Here is a 15357-nt window from a genome sequence, read left to right as displayed (position 1 = left end):
TCCTAAATAAATTCTTTGTCCAATTCCTTTTGCTTTTGAAAGGAGCTAGAGGAAAAGATCCTGCTTTATTTTCTGTTCACTTCTTAGTAATATTAATGCTATTGGGCTTCTGGTAGGAAACCTTTTTTTAAAAAGTACATAATCTATGTGTATATATAATGTAACATATTTGTTATATATATTTAAGCATGTATATACATTATATCTATACACGTTGTTTTTAGAGAGAAAGATTAAAAAAATAAAATTCTGGCATTGGATCCTTACATTTAACAGTTGTGTTTTCATTTTTATGTCAAGTTCCAGATATCTCACTTTTGAGGTCCTAAATTACTGAACATATTGTATATACAGTTGTTTCTTCCTCATGATCTGACACTTTTGATAACTGTTCATTTTTATCATTCCTGTGATAGCAATAGGCCAGAAAAGATTACCTATGTACTAAGTTAGATTATGATGAAGTATTCATCATGTCTTTCTAGATGCTAAGTTTGAAGAACTAGAAGAAAAATACAAGAAAGAAGTACAAGAAAGAAAAAAGCTAGAATTGGAACTGAGAACCATCCAGGTTAAGGTAAGTTTCTCTTGAGAATGGTATGTGTGATATCTAAGTAACTACTGAACGAACTTGGAAAATAGAGTGGAAAACTAGTGAAATATATTCTACATCACTTAAAGTATAATTAAAAAAAAGAAGATAATTAAACTGTGTGTACTATCATTCAGAAGTAATCTTGGAGAAGCCAGAAAAGCCAGCATAATTGAATAGCGAAGGAAAGGAGGACATTAAAAATGAGAACACATCCTTCAAAACCTGGCAGTCTTGTGCAAGCAAGGATAAGAGTAAACAGTGTCCGTTTCGCCAAGTTAAATGATAATAAAAAAGTCTTGAAAAGATTATGGGAAATAACTTGCCTAGCAAGTAAAAACTAATACGTTTTTCAAATGCATAAGTAGTAGGAACTGTATTAGGGAATCTCTGAGGCAAATAGATGACTAAGATGTGAAGGCCCTCAAGGAAAAAAGAACCATTGCAGAAAAGCTGAAATCCCTTTTTATGTCGTATTTAGAATCATAGAATGTCTAGGTTGGAAGGGATCTTTAAGATCATCGAGTCCAACCGTTAACCTGGCACTGCCAAAGCCACCACTAAACCATGTCCCTCAGCACCACATCTACCCGTCTTTTAAATACCTCCAGGGATGGCGATTCCACCACTTCCCTGGGCAGCCTGTTCCAATGCTTGATAACCCTTTCTGTGAAGAACTTTTTCCTAATATCCATCCTAACCCTACCCTGGTGTAACTTAAGGTCATTGCCTCTTGTCCTGTCACTCGTTACGTGGGAGAAGAGACTGACCCCCACCTTGCTACAACCTCCTTCAGGTAGTTGTAGAGAGCAATAAGGTCTCCCCTCAGCCTCCTTTTCTCCAGGCTAAACAGTCCCAGTTCCCCCAGACACTCCTCATAAGACTCATTCTCTAGACCCCTCATAGGCTTCTTAAATTTACTATCTAAAGGCTTAAAAAGTTTTCTGTATCAGAGCCTTTCTTTATTGGGACTGAACCTGCGGCACAGCCTCAAATAGAAAAGTCAGAAGTAGTCTTAAAATAGAGAAAACGAACAGTAATAAAACCAATCACCAGATAGAGATAATATTTACCCAAGAATTGATAGCGCACTGCAGTGTAGGACTGCTGAATCACTCTGATGTGCAACTTATTTCATTCTCTGAACACTGGAAGGTGACAAGTACAACGCCATGTTTTAAAAAAAGCTTACAGTGCTGATGGCTGGAAATGTAGTTTAGTCAGGCCAACTTTTTGTCCTGGGCAAATTGTTAGAAACTTAAAGCAATACATTTATTGATGCATATGTAGGTATGGTGTATGGAGAAAAGGTCAACCATTTGTTTGTAAAGGGAACTCATGCCTCACATATTTTCAGAGTTTTTGTTTTTCTAAGAATAAATCAGAGAATGTGTGAGTTAAGCATGACTCAGTATAGTGTTGTTGGATACCTACAAAACACTGAAAAACCAAAACAATTTTTATAAGGGGAGTTCTGCTTGTGAATTTAAAGGTAAAGATAGAGGGCAATGGCAATAAATGGTCAGTTTTTACAGCTGGACAATGATCAACAGTGGAGCCTGAAAAAGATTGGTAAAGAGAACTGTGCTATTCAGCACATTCATTAGTGGTCTGAAAAACAGTTGAATGACTGGTTGAAGACCACACAGTATTTTGTAATACTAAATGATTGCAATAATGAGGATGGTAAGTAAAATTCAACCTTAAAAAAAAAAAAAAGTGAAGTAATGCATCTGGAAAACATAGTCTGAATGATGCATACCAGTTACGTTCAGGCTCCAAATTTAATGAAATGATTCAGGAAGCGATTTGGTATTTATTGTGGCTAGTTCTCTGAAAACTTCAATATTGTGTTCAGCAATGATGTAAAAGATTGTTTTAGGAAAAGAGTTAAGAACTAATGAGAAAATATTCTTTGTCTGTATGTAGCCCAATGGCTCTCACATCTTGAATATTCCTTGCAAATTCCGTTCCTGTCATCTCTAAACAGATGCGGTAGAAGTGGATGGTACAAAGATGAGTGAGGATCAAGAGATGAAACAGAGCATGGTCATATTCCTACTTTTCATAAGGCATAATTACAGTACCAGCTCTGCAGGTTCAGAACAAAAACTATTTTAGTACACTGTACTGTGTTAAATGCCAGAACTCTTCTTTGTCGCAGAGTTTCTATAAAAAAAAAAAAAAAAACCACACCAAAAAACCAAACAAAAACCAAACAAAAAACCCAAAAAACCCCACACCAAACAGGCGAAAACACAAAGAGATCCAAAAGAGAAAGTACATGTAAAGTATTTCAGTAAAAATTATTATTAATTCCTCTTAATTTCCTGGACTCAAACTTTTGTCTCAGAAAATCTGTAAATTTAAAGTGGCATGTAAGAGGAATGATTACTATATGTGTGCTTAGGTTTTTATGCTTTTTATCTATAAAAAAGTTACTTTACAGGATTGGAGACAGCATTCTGGACTATATAGATTTCCAGTCTCAGCACAGCTATTCCTACCTAACAACATATTCTCCGTTTGGATTGAGAAGTTACACTGGGTATTACCTGGTTTAGGTCTTCAGTTTAAGAAAAGTTTTCAAATGACAGGCATTTGAAAATCCAGTTAAAATTACAGTAGAAGCTTTACTGTTCGAATTTTTTTTTTCACCTAAGAACGAGAAAAAAACCAGCTACTATTTTGGCTCTGTTTCGTTGTTCTGTAGGAAGAGGTTGAAAGCTAGTACCTGGTATATGTTGTTGTTGCAATTTTGGGGTATTCTGTGTGTACAAGTTTACATAAATGTCTGTTCTGAATTTACCTGTGTTTGTTCAGCAGAACTAAATCTGGGTCAGATATCAGATATCTTAGTCTAAACTTCTATATTTATTGCAGCTTACTTGTCAGCACTTGCCTGTAAAAATGTAGGCTTCAATTTTGAAAAATGGAATCTCTCTTAAAAAGAAAAAAATCTAGGTATGTTACTTATGAAAATACACAAACTGAACTACTTTTTTTAAAAATTCTGGTTTGTGTTCATAAATATCAGCTATTCTTGGATACTTGGGCTAAAGTTATTTAATTTATGTAGTATAAAAAATAATTATATGAATTAGTAGTTTGCGCTGGTGGATTATTTGATATTATAAAAATGTGAAATGACCACGACCTATTATCTACTTATTAATAAGTTAATGATTTTGTTATATGTTGGATATGGAGCTGTGTAAAGGTATACCCTTTTTTTCTTGGACACAGAAAATAAATCAGCCTCACCCTCAAAGCTCTTTGAGTCACAAGGAGATTGCTCGACATCAGGCTTCCTCATCTGTGTTTTCGTGGCAACAAGAAAAGACACCATCTAGAAATCAAGAAACACCTGCAAGGGGAAGTTCTACAACATCCTCTTTTCCATGGGAAAAAGAAACAAATTCTAGTATAATATCAGAGAAGAACAAGTTCAACAGCAACTTTGCTGAGAATTGTAGTTCTTCACTCACGATCCAGCTAAGAGCACAGAACCAAGGTATCCAATATGTTTCTTTAAAACTCAGAGGGAGTCTCCTATATGGTTTCATGAAAGCTGGTATGTGGACAGAAGAGAGGTAGTGAAATCAGTGCTTTAGGGAAGAAAAGGGAAAGATACCTGTTGTTGCCTTTGGCAACTAGCCCAGTTGGCTGCTGGTGTGTTTTCAATGATCAGCCAGTACATAGAGATTATCCACAAGCTGGGGTATCTTTTACGTATAGGGTGTGAGAGTTAGAAGGGAGGAATTTGTATTTTTGGGGTCAGTAGAGGACATCATATAAAAGGAAAATGGCCTTTTCCAATAATTCCATTGCTCATGGAATAAAACAGAGTTAAAAAACTCTTCAGGATTTTATTACATCTCACTGTTAAATGAAATTATATTGCTTCCTTAATTTTGTATGACTCGAGATTTATGGCTAAGCAATACCTGTATTAAAAAAATCATTGATTGAACATGCTTAACGCATAACTAAGTTGGTCCATAATGGATGTTACTGGAAGCACGGGATGAAGTATGATGCAAGAAGTATAATGAAAAAGTAAGATATGATTTTGTATTGTGCATATTGACATGAAGAAATATTAATTCCTGATATCTGATAGCCAGAAGAGAGCAAAAAGTTGGTTTGCTGTGGATTTGGTGAGCGCTTACTTAAGCCTACTATTTGGACCAGCTTTTCCACTGTTTCTTGTAGGGCTGTTACACAAGTTCCTGTACTCTCCAAATTGTTTGTTCAAATACCTATATGCAAAACTTCGATCTGGGCAGCATTTTCAACTTGGAAGCCATATAAATTCAGCATCAGGAAGATGCGTTTTTAGTTTTGGTTCTTTTTTCTTTTTTTTTAACAATAAGAATTACCAGATAATAGTAATTCTGGATAAACACTCCTTGTAGCTGACTAATATTTTCTACTGTAAAATTGCATTGTGATTTTGGAAGGTAAACCCTTACTGATCTATATTGTGACAAGATCACTTCATTTCACTTTATATATATGCTGCTTTAGGACAGGAAAAAAGATTAAAATATAAATTACTGTATTTACAGATGCCCAATATCTGAAAAGCCTCTTAGAAGCAGAGGCTCACAGTTGCCCCAAAGAAATGTTTGTAGTGGATATCTTTCTTTTAAAAAAATTAAAGTAGGTATATCAAGTGACATGTTTTGTTGTGTTTAAAAACTACAACAAAACCAAACAAAAGCAAACCAGCAGAGGAACAAACTGTCTTTGTCTTTGCAGCATTTGTATGTGACCTCACATTTTGCTGTGTTCTCATATATTATGAAGTGGAAATTATTGATTTAGTCAGCTATCTTTTGGTCTTGATAGTTTTCGTCATTGATGTAGTAGTAGAAGAGAGTTGAAACTTTTGTTTTAGCTTGCTGAACGTTTTACAGGGTGGCTGCCTGTGTCAGGAACTTGGGTTGTTATTAAACATGCTAAATATTTTAGAATGTGTAGACAGTTGGAAATTTGAGTTGCTGGAAGACCTTTCAAAGAAAAAAGTACCCTTAATCTTTACTGTTTTTAAAATTCAGAGTTAAGTTCCACTGTTAAAGACCTAGAACAACAACTCCAAGCTCAAGAAAAAGTAAAGAAATCCCTTATGAATAAACATCAAGAGACTGAACTGCAACTGGACAGAATGAAGTTGGAATTAACAGAGAAGGATAAAGTTCTCAGCAAAACCACAGATCAACTGGCTCAAATGAGAACCCAACTTGACCAAGCTACCACACAGGTAAAATACTGCATCACATATCTTCTGACTGTCCTTACAATTCATTCCCAGTATTCATGCGTGTTAGTTTTCAGCCATTTTAGTAAGAACCAAGGTTCTCAGATAAGTTTCTTGAGCATTTGTTGAGGATCAAGTTTTGAGAAGTTTACATTAGTTTGGTATGTATTACCTGTAAAAATGTAAATATTCATAAGCAGTCACCCATTTTCTGGAAGGTTCTTACACCACCTGCAGAAATATTTTTTTCATCCTCAGGCAAGATTGGAATTCTGCAAACTATTTTCTGGTCAAGTTGTATAGAGCAACGGTGACATCTTGTGGCAAGTTCTGACCTTAAATAGGGTCTCATGCAACTTCAGCTTAAAATCAGTATCTGTCTGTTGCTTACGCTTGTGTAAAATAAAATCTAGGTAAAAGTGCTGTGCAAGATTGAGAATGTATGTAGTTTCTAAATGGGACTTCAACCTAATCCTAAGGAGTTTGGATTCATAGTAAAAAAACAATGGTATAGTACAATTTGCTCAGTCAAGAATTTACAAAGTCTGTTTAAATACATACAAATACATCTTGCCGAGCAATCAAGCGAGTTAAGCTTTTCAGCATAATCCAGAGTCTGACATACACAGCAATTGTCAAAGCAAAGCAGGATACAGTGAGTACCAGTGAAACAACCACAGGATGGAGCATGCTCCTAATCAAGCGAAGAAGAGAATGCCAGTGTTTGAAATCATTTAATTCTTTTTCCTATCCCAATCAATGTCCTGAATCACTCTGAAATTCAGTGGACTATCCAGTTATTTTCAGTCTGAACATGTAGTTGTTTAGCAGTTAGTGGTCGTTCTTTGGTTCACAGAAACCTGAGGTATGGAAAATGTAATCTATTTTTAGTGTCAGATACAGTACATTTTTGTAGACTGCCAAAGAGATTTTCTGAAGATGTTTTTATTATTTTGTGTGTATACACATGTGTATGTATACACACACCTAACTATAAGCATACATATTCGTTCTAGATATGTATTAGCACTAATGCAAGCAACTATGAGCTTAGTACTTTGGATTGCTAAGGATTTATATGGTACCAGCTAACGTTTTGCTGTAGGTTATATGAATGCTAGAACAATTGTAGTAGGTGAAATCAGTCTTTATATGAATGCATATAAATTTATATAAAATGTCACTTGCGTTTTTAACACTTGCGATTGATAACTAAATTGTTATAGGTCCAACTGATGGAGCAAAAGGTGAAAAGATTGTCAGAAGAACTGAATTGCCAAAGACAAAATGCTGAGAGTGCTCGTCAGTCTTTGGAACAGAAAATAAAGGCAAAGGAAAAGGAATACCAACAGGTAAGGCGAGAAGAACTTTTACATTTTGACTTCCGGAGGTGATGAAATCACATGGCTTCTTTTGTGTACCTGCTTTTCAGTTAATTGTGATCACATTTGATAGAGAGCTACAAGTTGCAAAACTAATTGAAAAACGGAAAACAAACATCCCAACAGAAGGGGGAGGCTTGTTGGAGAGATGCAGAGTTATGTTAGTGTTCACTAGACAATAGAGAATATGTGCGAGAGACCCAACTGAGATACAAATCCCTGAGAAACTAGGCTTCGTTGTCCACAGAATTATATATATGTAAGTTCAAACTTAATAACTGACTCAGTTATTTCTGTTGAATCTGAGTTAATATTTAATGTACCTCACACACAAGAAAATAATTTCTTTTAGAATTATATTTCTATTATTCTGATTTGGGTTCATGCTCAGAAGATGGTAAAATATGGGATTAGCATAACTGTCTTTCACTTCCTTGATGCCAGCTCTTGCAGAGAGACAGTGTAGCAGTGTCCCAGGAATTCTTCTGGAGTGAAGTTATGTTTAGCGTTATGTTTACCATTCCATGATCTCAAATCTAGGCGTCAGTCTAAGCTTGTTACTTAGGCCTCTGCTCTGCAGAGAGAGGCACTTTTGGAAGGCAGGTTATTCCCGACAGCTTAGGTGTGGGTCTTCACTCTGCAGCTGGATGTTTGCCTGCTGGCAATGGAAGGAGCCTCCACTTTTAGCTTGGATGTGGACAACTAATTTTTTGACATCTAGAACTAGAGGAAGCACTTTTGTTTTGAGTGTTCATCTGAAGAAATAAAGGTTTTCTGCAGTTCCTCTTACTCTGTAACACACAGGGCTTAGAAAGCAGTGTCTTTTCAGTCCATCCACTTTAGAAATAATTATTGGAATGCTTTGGGACATAAAGACATTGAATTCATCATTTCATTAATAAGGAGAGCGCTAGGGTTCTCCTTGCCTGAGCTCAGGAAATGCTCCCGACCAGAGGTTTGCGGATGAGCTCTTTGGAGCTAGAATGTTCTTTACTCAGCATTAGTTACTAGTGCCAGCTACTGTGACACCCAGCTGGTGTCCCATCTTTCCTTTCTAAATCGTATAGTGCTTCTGTCACCTTCTTGTGTGGGAATGCAATTGCAACCTTATCTATATTGGGTTCTATGTAACAAAATGCTAAGTTTTATTTATATATATACACATATATTAACAAGGATCTTTCAGGGTTTTTTGTTTGACAGTTCCACACTCATCCATACTTTCCCTGATAAACAAGAACTGTTTGTTTACTGGATGTCCTACTGGTGGAGGAAGTGCTTGGGCCTCTTGTGCTGTCTTTGCTCTTGAGGAGAATGTAAGGGGTGCTGGCATCATTTCACAGATACGACGGACAAAAATACACTGAATTGTGTGCAGGGAGTTCATGCACCTGGGAGCCAGTGAAGAATTTTAATACCATTGCTTTCTCTAGTTTTAGAATAACTTTTCCCCCCTTTCAGTGACAGGGATGTTGTTGTAATGGAGTTTGTAAGCAGATGACATAAATCGGGTTAGGACCATTCTTGCCCATATAACTTTTGCAGCATGAATCGAAGTTTGTTTTAAACTGTTGTTCACTGTAAGACAAGTGTATCTGAGCAGCCAGTATCTGCTAATGAAAATCAGTTGTTACTGCTCCAGTAACCAAAATAGAGACTTAGCGCAGTTGTGTGTTTGTTTATTTGTTACTATACCACTGTTTTCTAGGAACTCTCTTGTCAGCAACAATCCTTACAAACACTGGACCAGCAGTGCAACCAGATAAGAAACAAACTGAATCAGGAGCTACAGCAAGCCAAAAATGATTTCAACGCTCTGCAGGCAGAATTTGACAAAGTAGGCTTTTTTAATATTAAAATCTTCTACTAGATCTGATATTTAGTTGCCTCAGCAGTACTGCTGTAATACAGTTATACAAAAAGTGAAAAATCATTAATGTGGGGTCTTGTATTAATGTTTTGTACAGTTTGGTTTGTATTTACCATTTCTGACTGAAATACTGTGAATGTGAATTACAGGCTTTTAAAAGTTTGGGGCTAGTCCTCTTCCCACAGAGGAGATATGAATGCAGAACAGTTCAGCTAAAATAAATCTGTTTGAGAGGAGCAGCTAAGGCTGATCACAAGCGACAACTTATAAAGAAAACGTGCAGAGGTGCAGATTGATGGTAGAGCTAAACTGCTTAACAGGTAGTTGCCCTTTGGAATAGCAGCGCCATTTCGTACACCCTGGCCATGCACTCCTGGTACTTTTTTTTTTTTTAGCAGTGCTACTCGTCATGTGGCCCTGCAGAGAGCTGATACAGATGCTAAAACAGCAAAGAAACAAGTGTATATATAAAATAGCGTCTGTGTACACAGGCACAACTGTTTGCTATCAGTTTAACTCCCTGAACTGGTTCTCCGCAAAATCAGATGAGTGTCGGGGCTTGTGTAAGGAGGAACATCAGTACAAAGAATGTCTTCCACAGCTTTGGCAGCAACTGTTATTGAACATATTAGCTGTCACAAGACCACAATTTTAAGGAAGTTAGGAAGCAGCACAAGCCTTAAGAGTGGACGACCAGAAAAGAGGAATATTTAAAAACCTCAAAAAACTCCTGGGAGCAGCTATAAAACACCAGAGATAACTGAGTTTCTAAAGGCCACAAGTTTTTGAAAGTTATATTGAGAAGCCCCATTAGCAGGCTGCCTGAACTGAAACAGCATTTCTAAAACTGACAATCACTTTCTTGCAGGCTTGTTTTATTTTAGAAATATAGCCACAGGAATACATTCAGTCAAATGTTTTCAGTGGGTTTTTTTTTTTTTTATATGCACATTCTCTTGTATATGCTTACTGAATAAATTGATTTCATAGAAAGAAAAATAGGTACCTTTTAGTTCTTTCTCTAAGAAAGCTAATTTATTACCTAATGACTTCAGAATAGACTTTTTTCCCCCCTTTTTTTGACCTGATAATGGCATTTCCTTCCTTTTTAATCTGGAGCATTATAGGACTATTTTGAAAGAGCTAAAACCTGTTCATTTTTTGTAAAATCTGTGTCAATGGAGCAATAAGTGCAGTTATGATCCTAACTTTCTGATTCTCATAGCTGAGTAAAAAGGCTATTACATTCCCAATCTCATTTGTATCCTACAGATATCATTGTGGTGATGTAGCTGCAAGTTAGATGTATTAAACCAATTTCAGTCAGTCTAGAAATATACGTATTTTGGAGATATGCAATCTTTCTGGTCAGAGGCAAAGAAGTAAAAAGGCAATAAGCAGCTCTTTTCTAAACTACAGTAAAGCAACCGTAGGTTCATGGTGGGATAAAATAATGTAGTTTTATTTTGTAATACAATGTTGGAGTTAAGAAGGGGAGTTTAAAAAAAAGTGATATATGCCTGTGAATACAATGTCAATTTTCAACGTTCTTACAGGTTGTGGCAGTGAAACAACGCTTGGAACATGATGCCAGTGATCTCACCCAGAAGCTGTGCAGAGCAGAGCAGGCTTTATTAGCAGCCCTGGCTAAGGAAACTGATTTGACAAGAAGCTTTGAGGTAACCAATGCAGAGGAGTAGTTAGTTGATAGAATTAATGGCATAAATTGGTAATCTGTAAACATTGATACTGTTGAGCATTTACTCACATAGTGTATTTTCCCGTAAATAAACTTTAAACACTTTTACAGATTATCTCAATAACGTATCTTAGTTGTAACACAAAATGAGGTCTTCACACACAAGTGTTATTTAGATATGTGGAACTGGCTGCACAGTTAGGATTCACTGCTGTAATGCTGCTGATATGGTTCTAGTTCACGGTGGACTTATCTTTTATCAAAAACAGTTATTTGTTTCAAAAGTTTCTTGCTTTTGGTCCTGAAATAAAAATATATCGATGCTTGTCTGATTTTAAAAGTGAATTCTAGAATCTGCTTTGCACACTGCCAAACACAGCAATTTTGTACAAAGACTTACTGTATCTTCTTTTAAAAAAAAAAAAAAGCATTTCTCTTAGAAGAAACACAGTCCAAAAAATATACACTGCTGTAAAGACTTTCCCCTAAATGAAGATAAATTCAGAGAAGTCTTTGGATGCTGCCATACTACCTCATATTCAAACATGCAGAAATCTTTTTGCTTTAATGTCTCCTTTGTCTTCTCAGTTATGTTGTTTTGCTTTGGTGGCAGTTGGAGAGCAGCTACACTTGAAGTTGTTACAGTTGTGCCACTAGAGACCTCTCAATGCAAATTGAGAGCTCAATACCTGTGTAATCCCTGTCACAGTTTGTTTTACTTAAGCACTCTTATTTTGCTTGTTGCCTGTTGTAAGCAGATATAAAATAATCTGGCATAATTTTTGACAAAAAATTTACCTGTCAAACTCTATGAACAAATTTAAAGTAAAATAGCGGGTTTTGTTCAGATCAGCACAAATGTTGGTACAGCTTTAGTATATTGTTAAACTTTAGGTACAATCATGCTGGTAGATTACAATGTCTGGGAACATTCCCAGCTATTGGAATGTGACTGTTTATACTGTTAATTGTTAGAATAGCACTTCACATGGCTTTGGCCAAGCTGACTAGCACTCTTTCGTACGATTCTCCAGCACAGTTTGGGAGTTCACATGAGCCTGGGACTATTCCCAGCAAGCAGTTTGGTTAGAGCCACCTGTTTCGGAAGACAGAATGCTTTAGTAGTACAGATATGGGCTGTTCCATGCTACTTAGCCTTCATGCCAGATAGTGGACGGTCCTTCAAACTGATTTAGTAAATAAATGTAACTGGTGCCTTCCAGTGGTAAGACGAATCAAGATAGTTTTTGTTCCTCTGGTGTATCCCAGAGGAGGAAAGCCTCCATCGAGCTTCTGTACGTTCTTAATGTAATCTTTCCTATTTTGAGACAAAAAAAAAAGCGATAGTTTATATTAGGTACTGTGGTCTCATGCCCTTTCTAGCTTTGAAATTATGGAGTGACGTTAGATTTGACCCAGTTTTTTGAAGTCCCATTGTCAGAGAGCATATAACTTCTGGAAATACCTTTTTTGCTGCAAATTCTTGGGAATGCTTTGTTTTATCTACCAGTCTTGTATCCATCTTACTAGGCTGTAACTATAGTCAGATTTTTTTTCTTCATATTTGTTTGTTTTGGTCGGACAATTGAACAGCTGGTGATGTTGTATTAGAACATGACTGATAAACTTACAAAGAATCTTTGGGGTCGATTGTAATATTTGAAGAGATCAGTAATACTAGAGTTCTCTATCTTAAGACTCACACATGAGAAATCATGGTATATGTCAGCGGAACTTAGGCCACAGCTTGTCTTCCTCACTCTCATAAATAAGTATAACGCAAGAAATTACACTGAATTGTTTTGGAGGCTTTGTTTACAGTAGATTTTGTTTACAGCAAAAGAAAACAAGCAAGATTGGCATTTCTTTTCCTTTATTAAAGGGAAATTGTTGTTGTCTTACACTAATGGTCTAACTACCCAGTGGAGAATACAGTTGTTTTTTTGCTGGTTAATCCACTGCTGTGTTTAGTTGTTACTGTATAATAAGACTGGTGAGACATACAGGATATGCTTAATCTAAGGACTACTAAGTTTTGCAATGGTGTTATCTTGATAGCTTAGCAGTTCTTGCATCTGAACATAGGGTTTACATTTTGATGGTGCGAGCAAGCCTCTAACTATTCTTGGAAAAATTGGTCAATCGGTCCCTAAACTGCTCATAAGCATGTCCCTTGAAGAGTTTCTCCAGAATAATAGTACTGTCTGCATGTAGGTTCTGGGGTTTGCTTTGGTTTGGTTTTTGCTTTTTCAGGGAAAAATTGCAGAATGGCTAACTTGAGTAATACAACGTACAAGTAGAATCGATAACTGGATTGAAACAAAATTGGTTCTTTTGCTTATGGCTTTGGAAATTGTAAATGGCTAGTTACTATCAGATACTTTAAATTACGGGTTCTTGGAGTTTGCTGAGTGCTGCTTGTTGGGCATGTTTGGACCAAATCAAAATAGTTGGACCTTTCAGTCACTTTAATTCTTCAAACTTGTTTTTTGTGTTTTTTTTTTTTTTTCTGTAGATCACCCTAGATTTTCTGACGAAGAGGCTTGTTTAGTTTGTGTACTTGTATTACATCTGTGTACGGTGCTTTGAATGCAAGAAGTTTGGACACTTGTACTTCTTTGAAAAATTATTGTTAAGGTTACTAGAAAACTTTCTTCAGTGAAACTTACATGTGACTGGATTATTTTTTTTAAACAGTAGGTAGGGAAGCCTATGCGTAGAAGGGAAGGTAACTGTTAGTGACAGTGACAATTTTAATCATGTTTTGAGGTTGATTTATTTATGTTGCTGTAAAAAAACAGGCCTGCCATGCCAGCAAGCTTTTAATGTTTTTCATCCAGATCTTTCTATTTCTTGAGCTTGGCTTTTGTAAGTGTTGCCCATCTGCTAGTAGTAAACGGATGAATAATTGACGGCCTGTTTCCAATTGGGCCATGCCAGTTCCATGCCATCTGCTGTCCAGCAGCACAGAAGTTGGGAGAAAAAGGATTAGTTTCCTTAAAAGAACTTTTATTTGGCTTCCTAGATGCAATGTAGTTACATAGTTTTGTTTGTGTTTTGTTTCGTTTGTTTTTTTTAAAAAACTCAATTTATTTGGAAGAAAATACTCTTAATGGCAAAACAGCCCTTTGAAAGAGTAAGCACTTCTAAATAAAATTTGAGCAGTGTTGCCGTGGTGACAATGTTCAGTGGAAAGAGAACTTGTCTCTACATGAGATGATGGGTGAAATCTGATCTATTCATTTCTCATTAATTTTGATGCCATTGCAGGGATTTGCTTCCTTTGTTGCTTTGGGAAAGTAGCCTAACTGCATCAACTCAGATTTTGTAGGATATGTCCTGTCGTGTCTCGATCTGTTTGGGGCAGGTGATGTGGAGCTGTTTGCTCTACGCAAACAAGGGGCATGCTAACTACATCAACTGGCAGCATCTCTCAGATGCTGTCAAATAGTTCAGCTCATGTTCCCAAGCAGTGTTTAAGAACCCAGCGACAGCTGCCCAAAGACTTAATAGGACCTAATGGAATATCTTTCTTTTGATTTAAATGAATGGAATTCTTTGATCTTCTTGGCAATTCACATGAAATATGGTCTTATTTGGTTTTGTTTTAGGAAGTGAAGCAGGAGAAAAACCTTCTTCACTGTCAACTAGAAAAAAAATTGCAAGAGATCCACCAACTTGAAGAAGAATTAAACACAATCAAGCAGTCTCTAAAGCAGAACCAGAATTTTGCAGAAGAGATGAAAAGTGAGTTACACATTTAAATTTGCAGAATTCCTGTTGCACGTTTAATGATGTCTGTATCCTTCAATCCTGTAAGTTTCATTATAAATTAAGTAAAAGGTTTCCACTGTGGGATATGATTAGTGTTTCTAACGAACATTGAGTTTGTCCTAAATGGAAGCGAATTTTTGTCTATGAACATATACAATTCATGAAGATACACAATTTTGAAATTAACCAAAGTGTACTGAACTTACCAGCAAAACGAACTTCATAGAATCTATTTAAACCAGAAAACTTCTGGTTTTTAATTATTTTATGTGTTTCCCAGAGTTTAAAAAAAAAAAGGTAGGAAAAGATTGCATAACCACCAACAGTTGAGTCTTGGTTGCAGTGTTTGTTTCTAATCAAGAACACAGTTTTTCAGGAATTGAGTTGAAATATACCTTGTAGTTCTGCTGGCTCTGACTAAAACAAGGGGATAGATTCCCACTTGTTTCTGTGAATCAATCAAACTTCATAGAAGATTTCAAAATGAAGCTTTTTTATTTGATCTTGTTCTCCTTAAATTACTGCCCAAACTTTTCATTGTTTTTGAACTTATGATTTGTTTTAGATCATATAGAAAACTTGCAGCCTTTACCAGCTATCTAGCAGAACATAATGCCTCCCCCTGCGTCCCCCAACCCCATACTTATCCTTGGTGGTTCTTAGTCTGTTCCTATCAAGGCAGGCTAACAATTATGACAATTTGGAGAATGACTGTGTAGAATTAAACATTCTTTGGCAGAAATGGAGTATAAGACTGACCTAGAAGAAGGTCACATA

At 36.3% G+C, this 15357-nt stretch overlaps 1 protein-coding gene across 1 annotated transcript in view; it reads left to right on the top strand.

The window, feature by feature from the left end:
- Nucleotides 1–15357, top strand: part of CENPF (centromere protein F, 350/400kDa) — a 39636-nt gene that overhangs the window by 5702 nt on the left and 18577 nt on the right. The window contains exons 4-10 of the mRNA XM_009894325.1: nt 486–577; nt 3839–4106; nt 5656–5858; nt 7082–7207; nt 8946–9074; nt 10664–10786; nt 14418–14553. Of these exons, the coding sequence (XP_009892627.1) occupies nt 486–577; nt 3839–4106; nt 5656–5858; nt 7082–7207; nt 8946–9074; nt 10664–10786; nt 14418–14553 (1077 nt within the window). The remainder of the gene's footprint in view (nt 1–485; nt 578–3838; nt 4107–5655; nt 5859–7081; nt 7208–8945; nt 9075–10663; nt 10787–14417; nt 14554–15357) is intronic.

The sequence above is a fragment of the Charadrius vociferus genome, unplaced genomic scaffold (assembly GCF_000708025.1).
Source record: "Charadrius vociferus isolate BGI_N301 unplaced genomic scaffold, ASM70802v2 scaffold261, whole genome shotgun sequence".
NCBI classification, from domain to species: domain Eukaryota; kingdom Metazoa; phylum Chordata; class Aves; order Charadriiformes; family Charadriidae; genus Charadrius; species Charadrius vociferus.
This window is presented reverse-complemented; position numbering and strand designations above follow the sequence as displayed.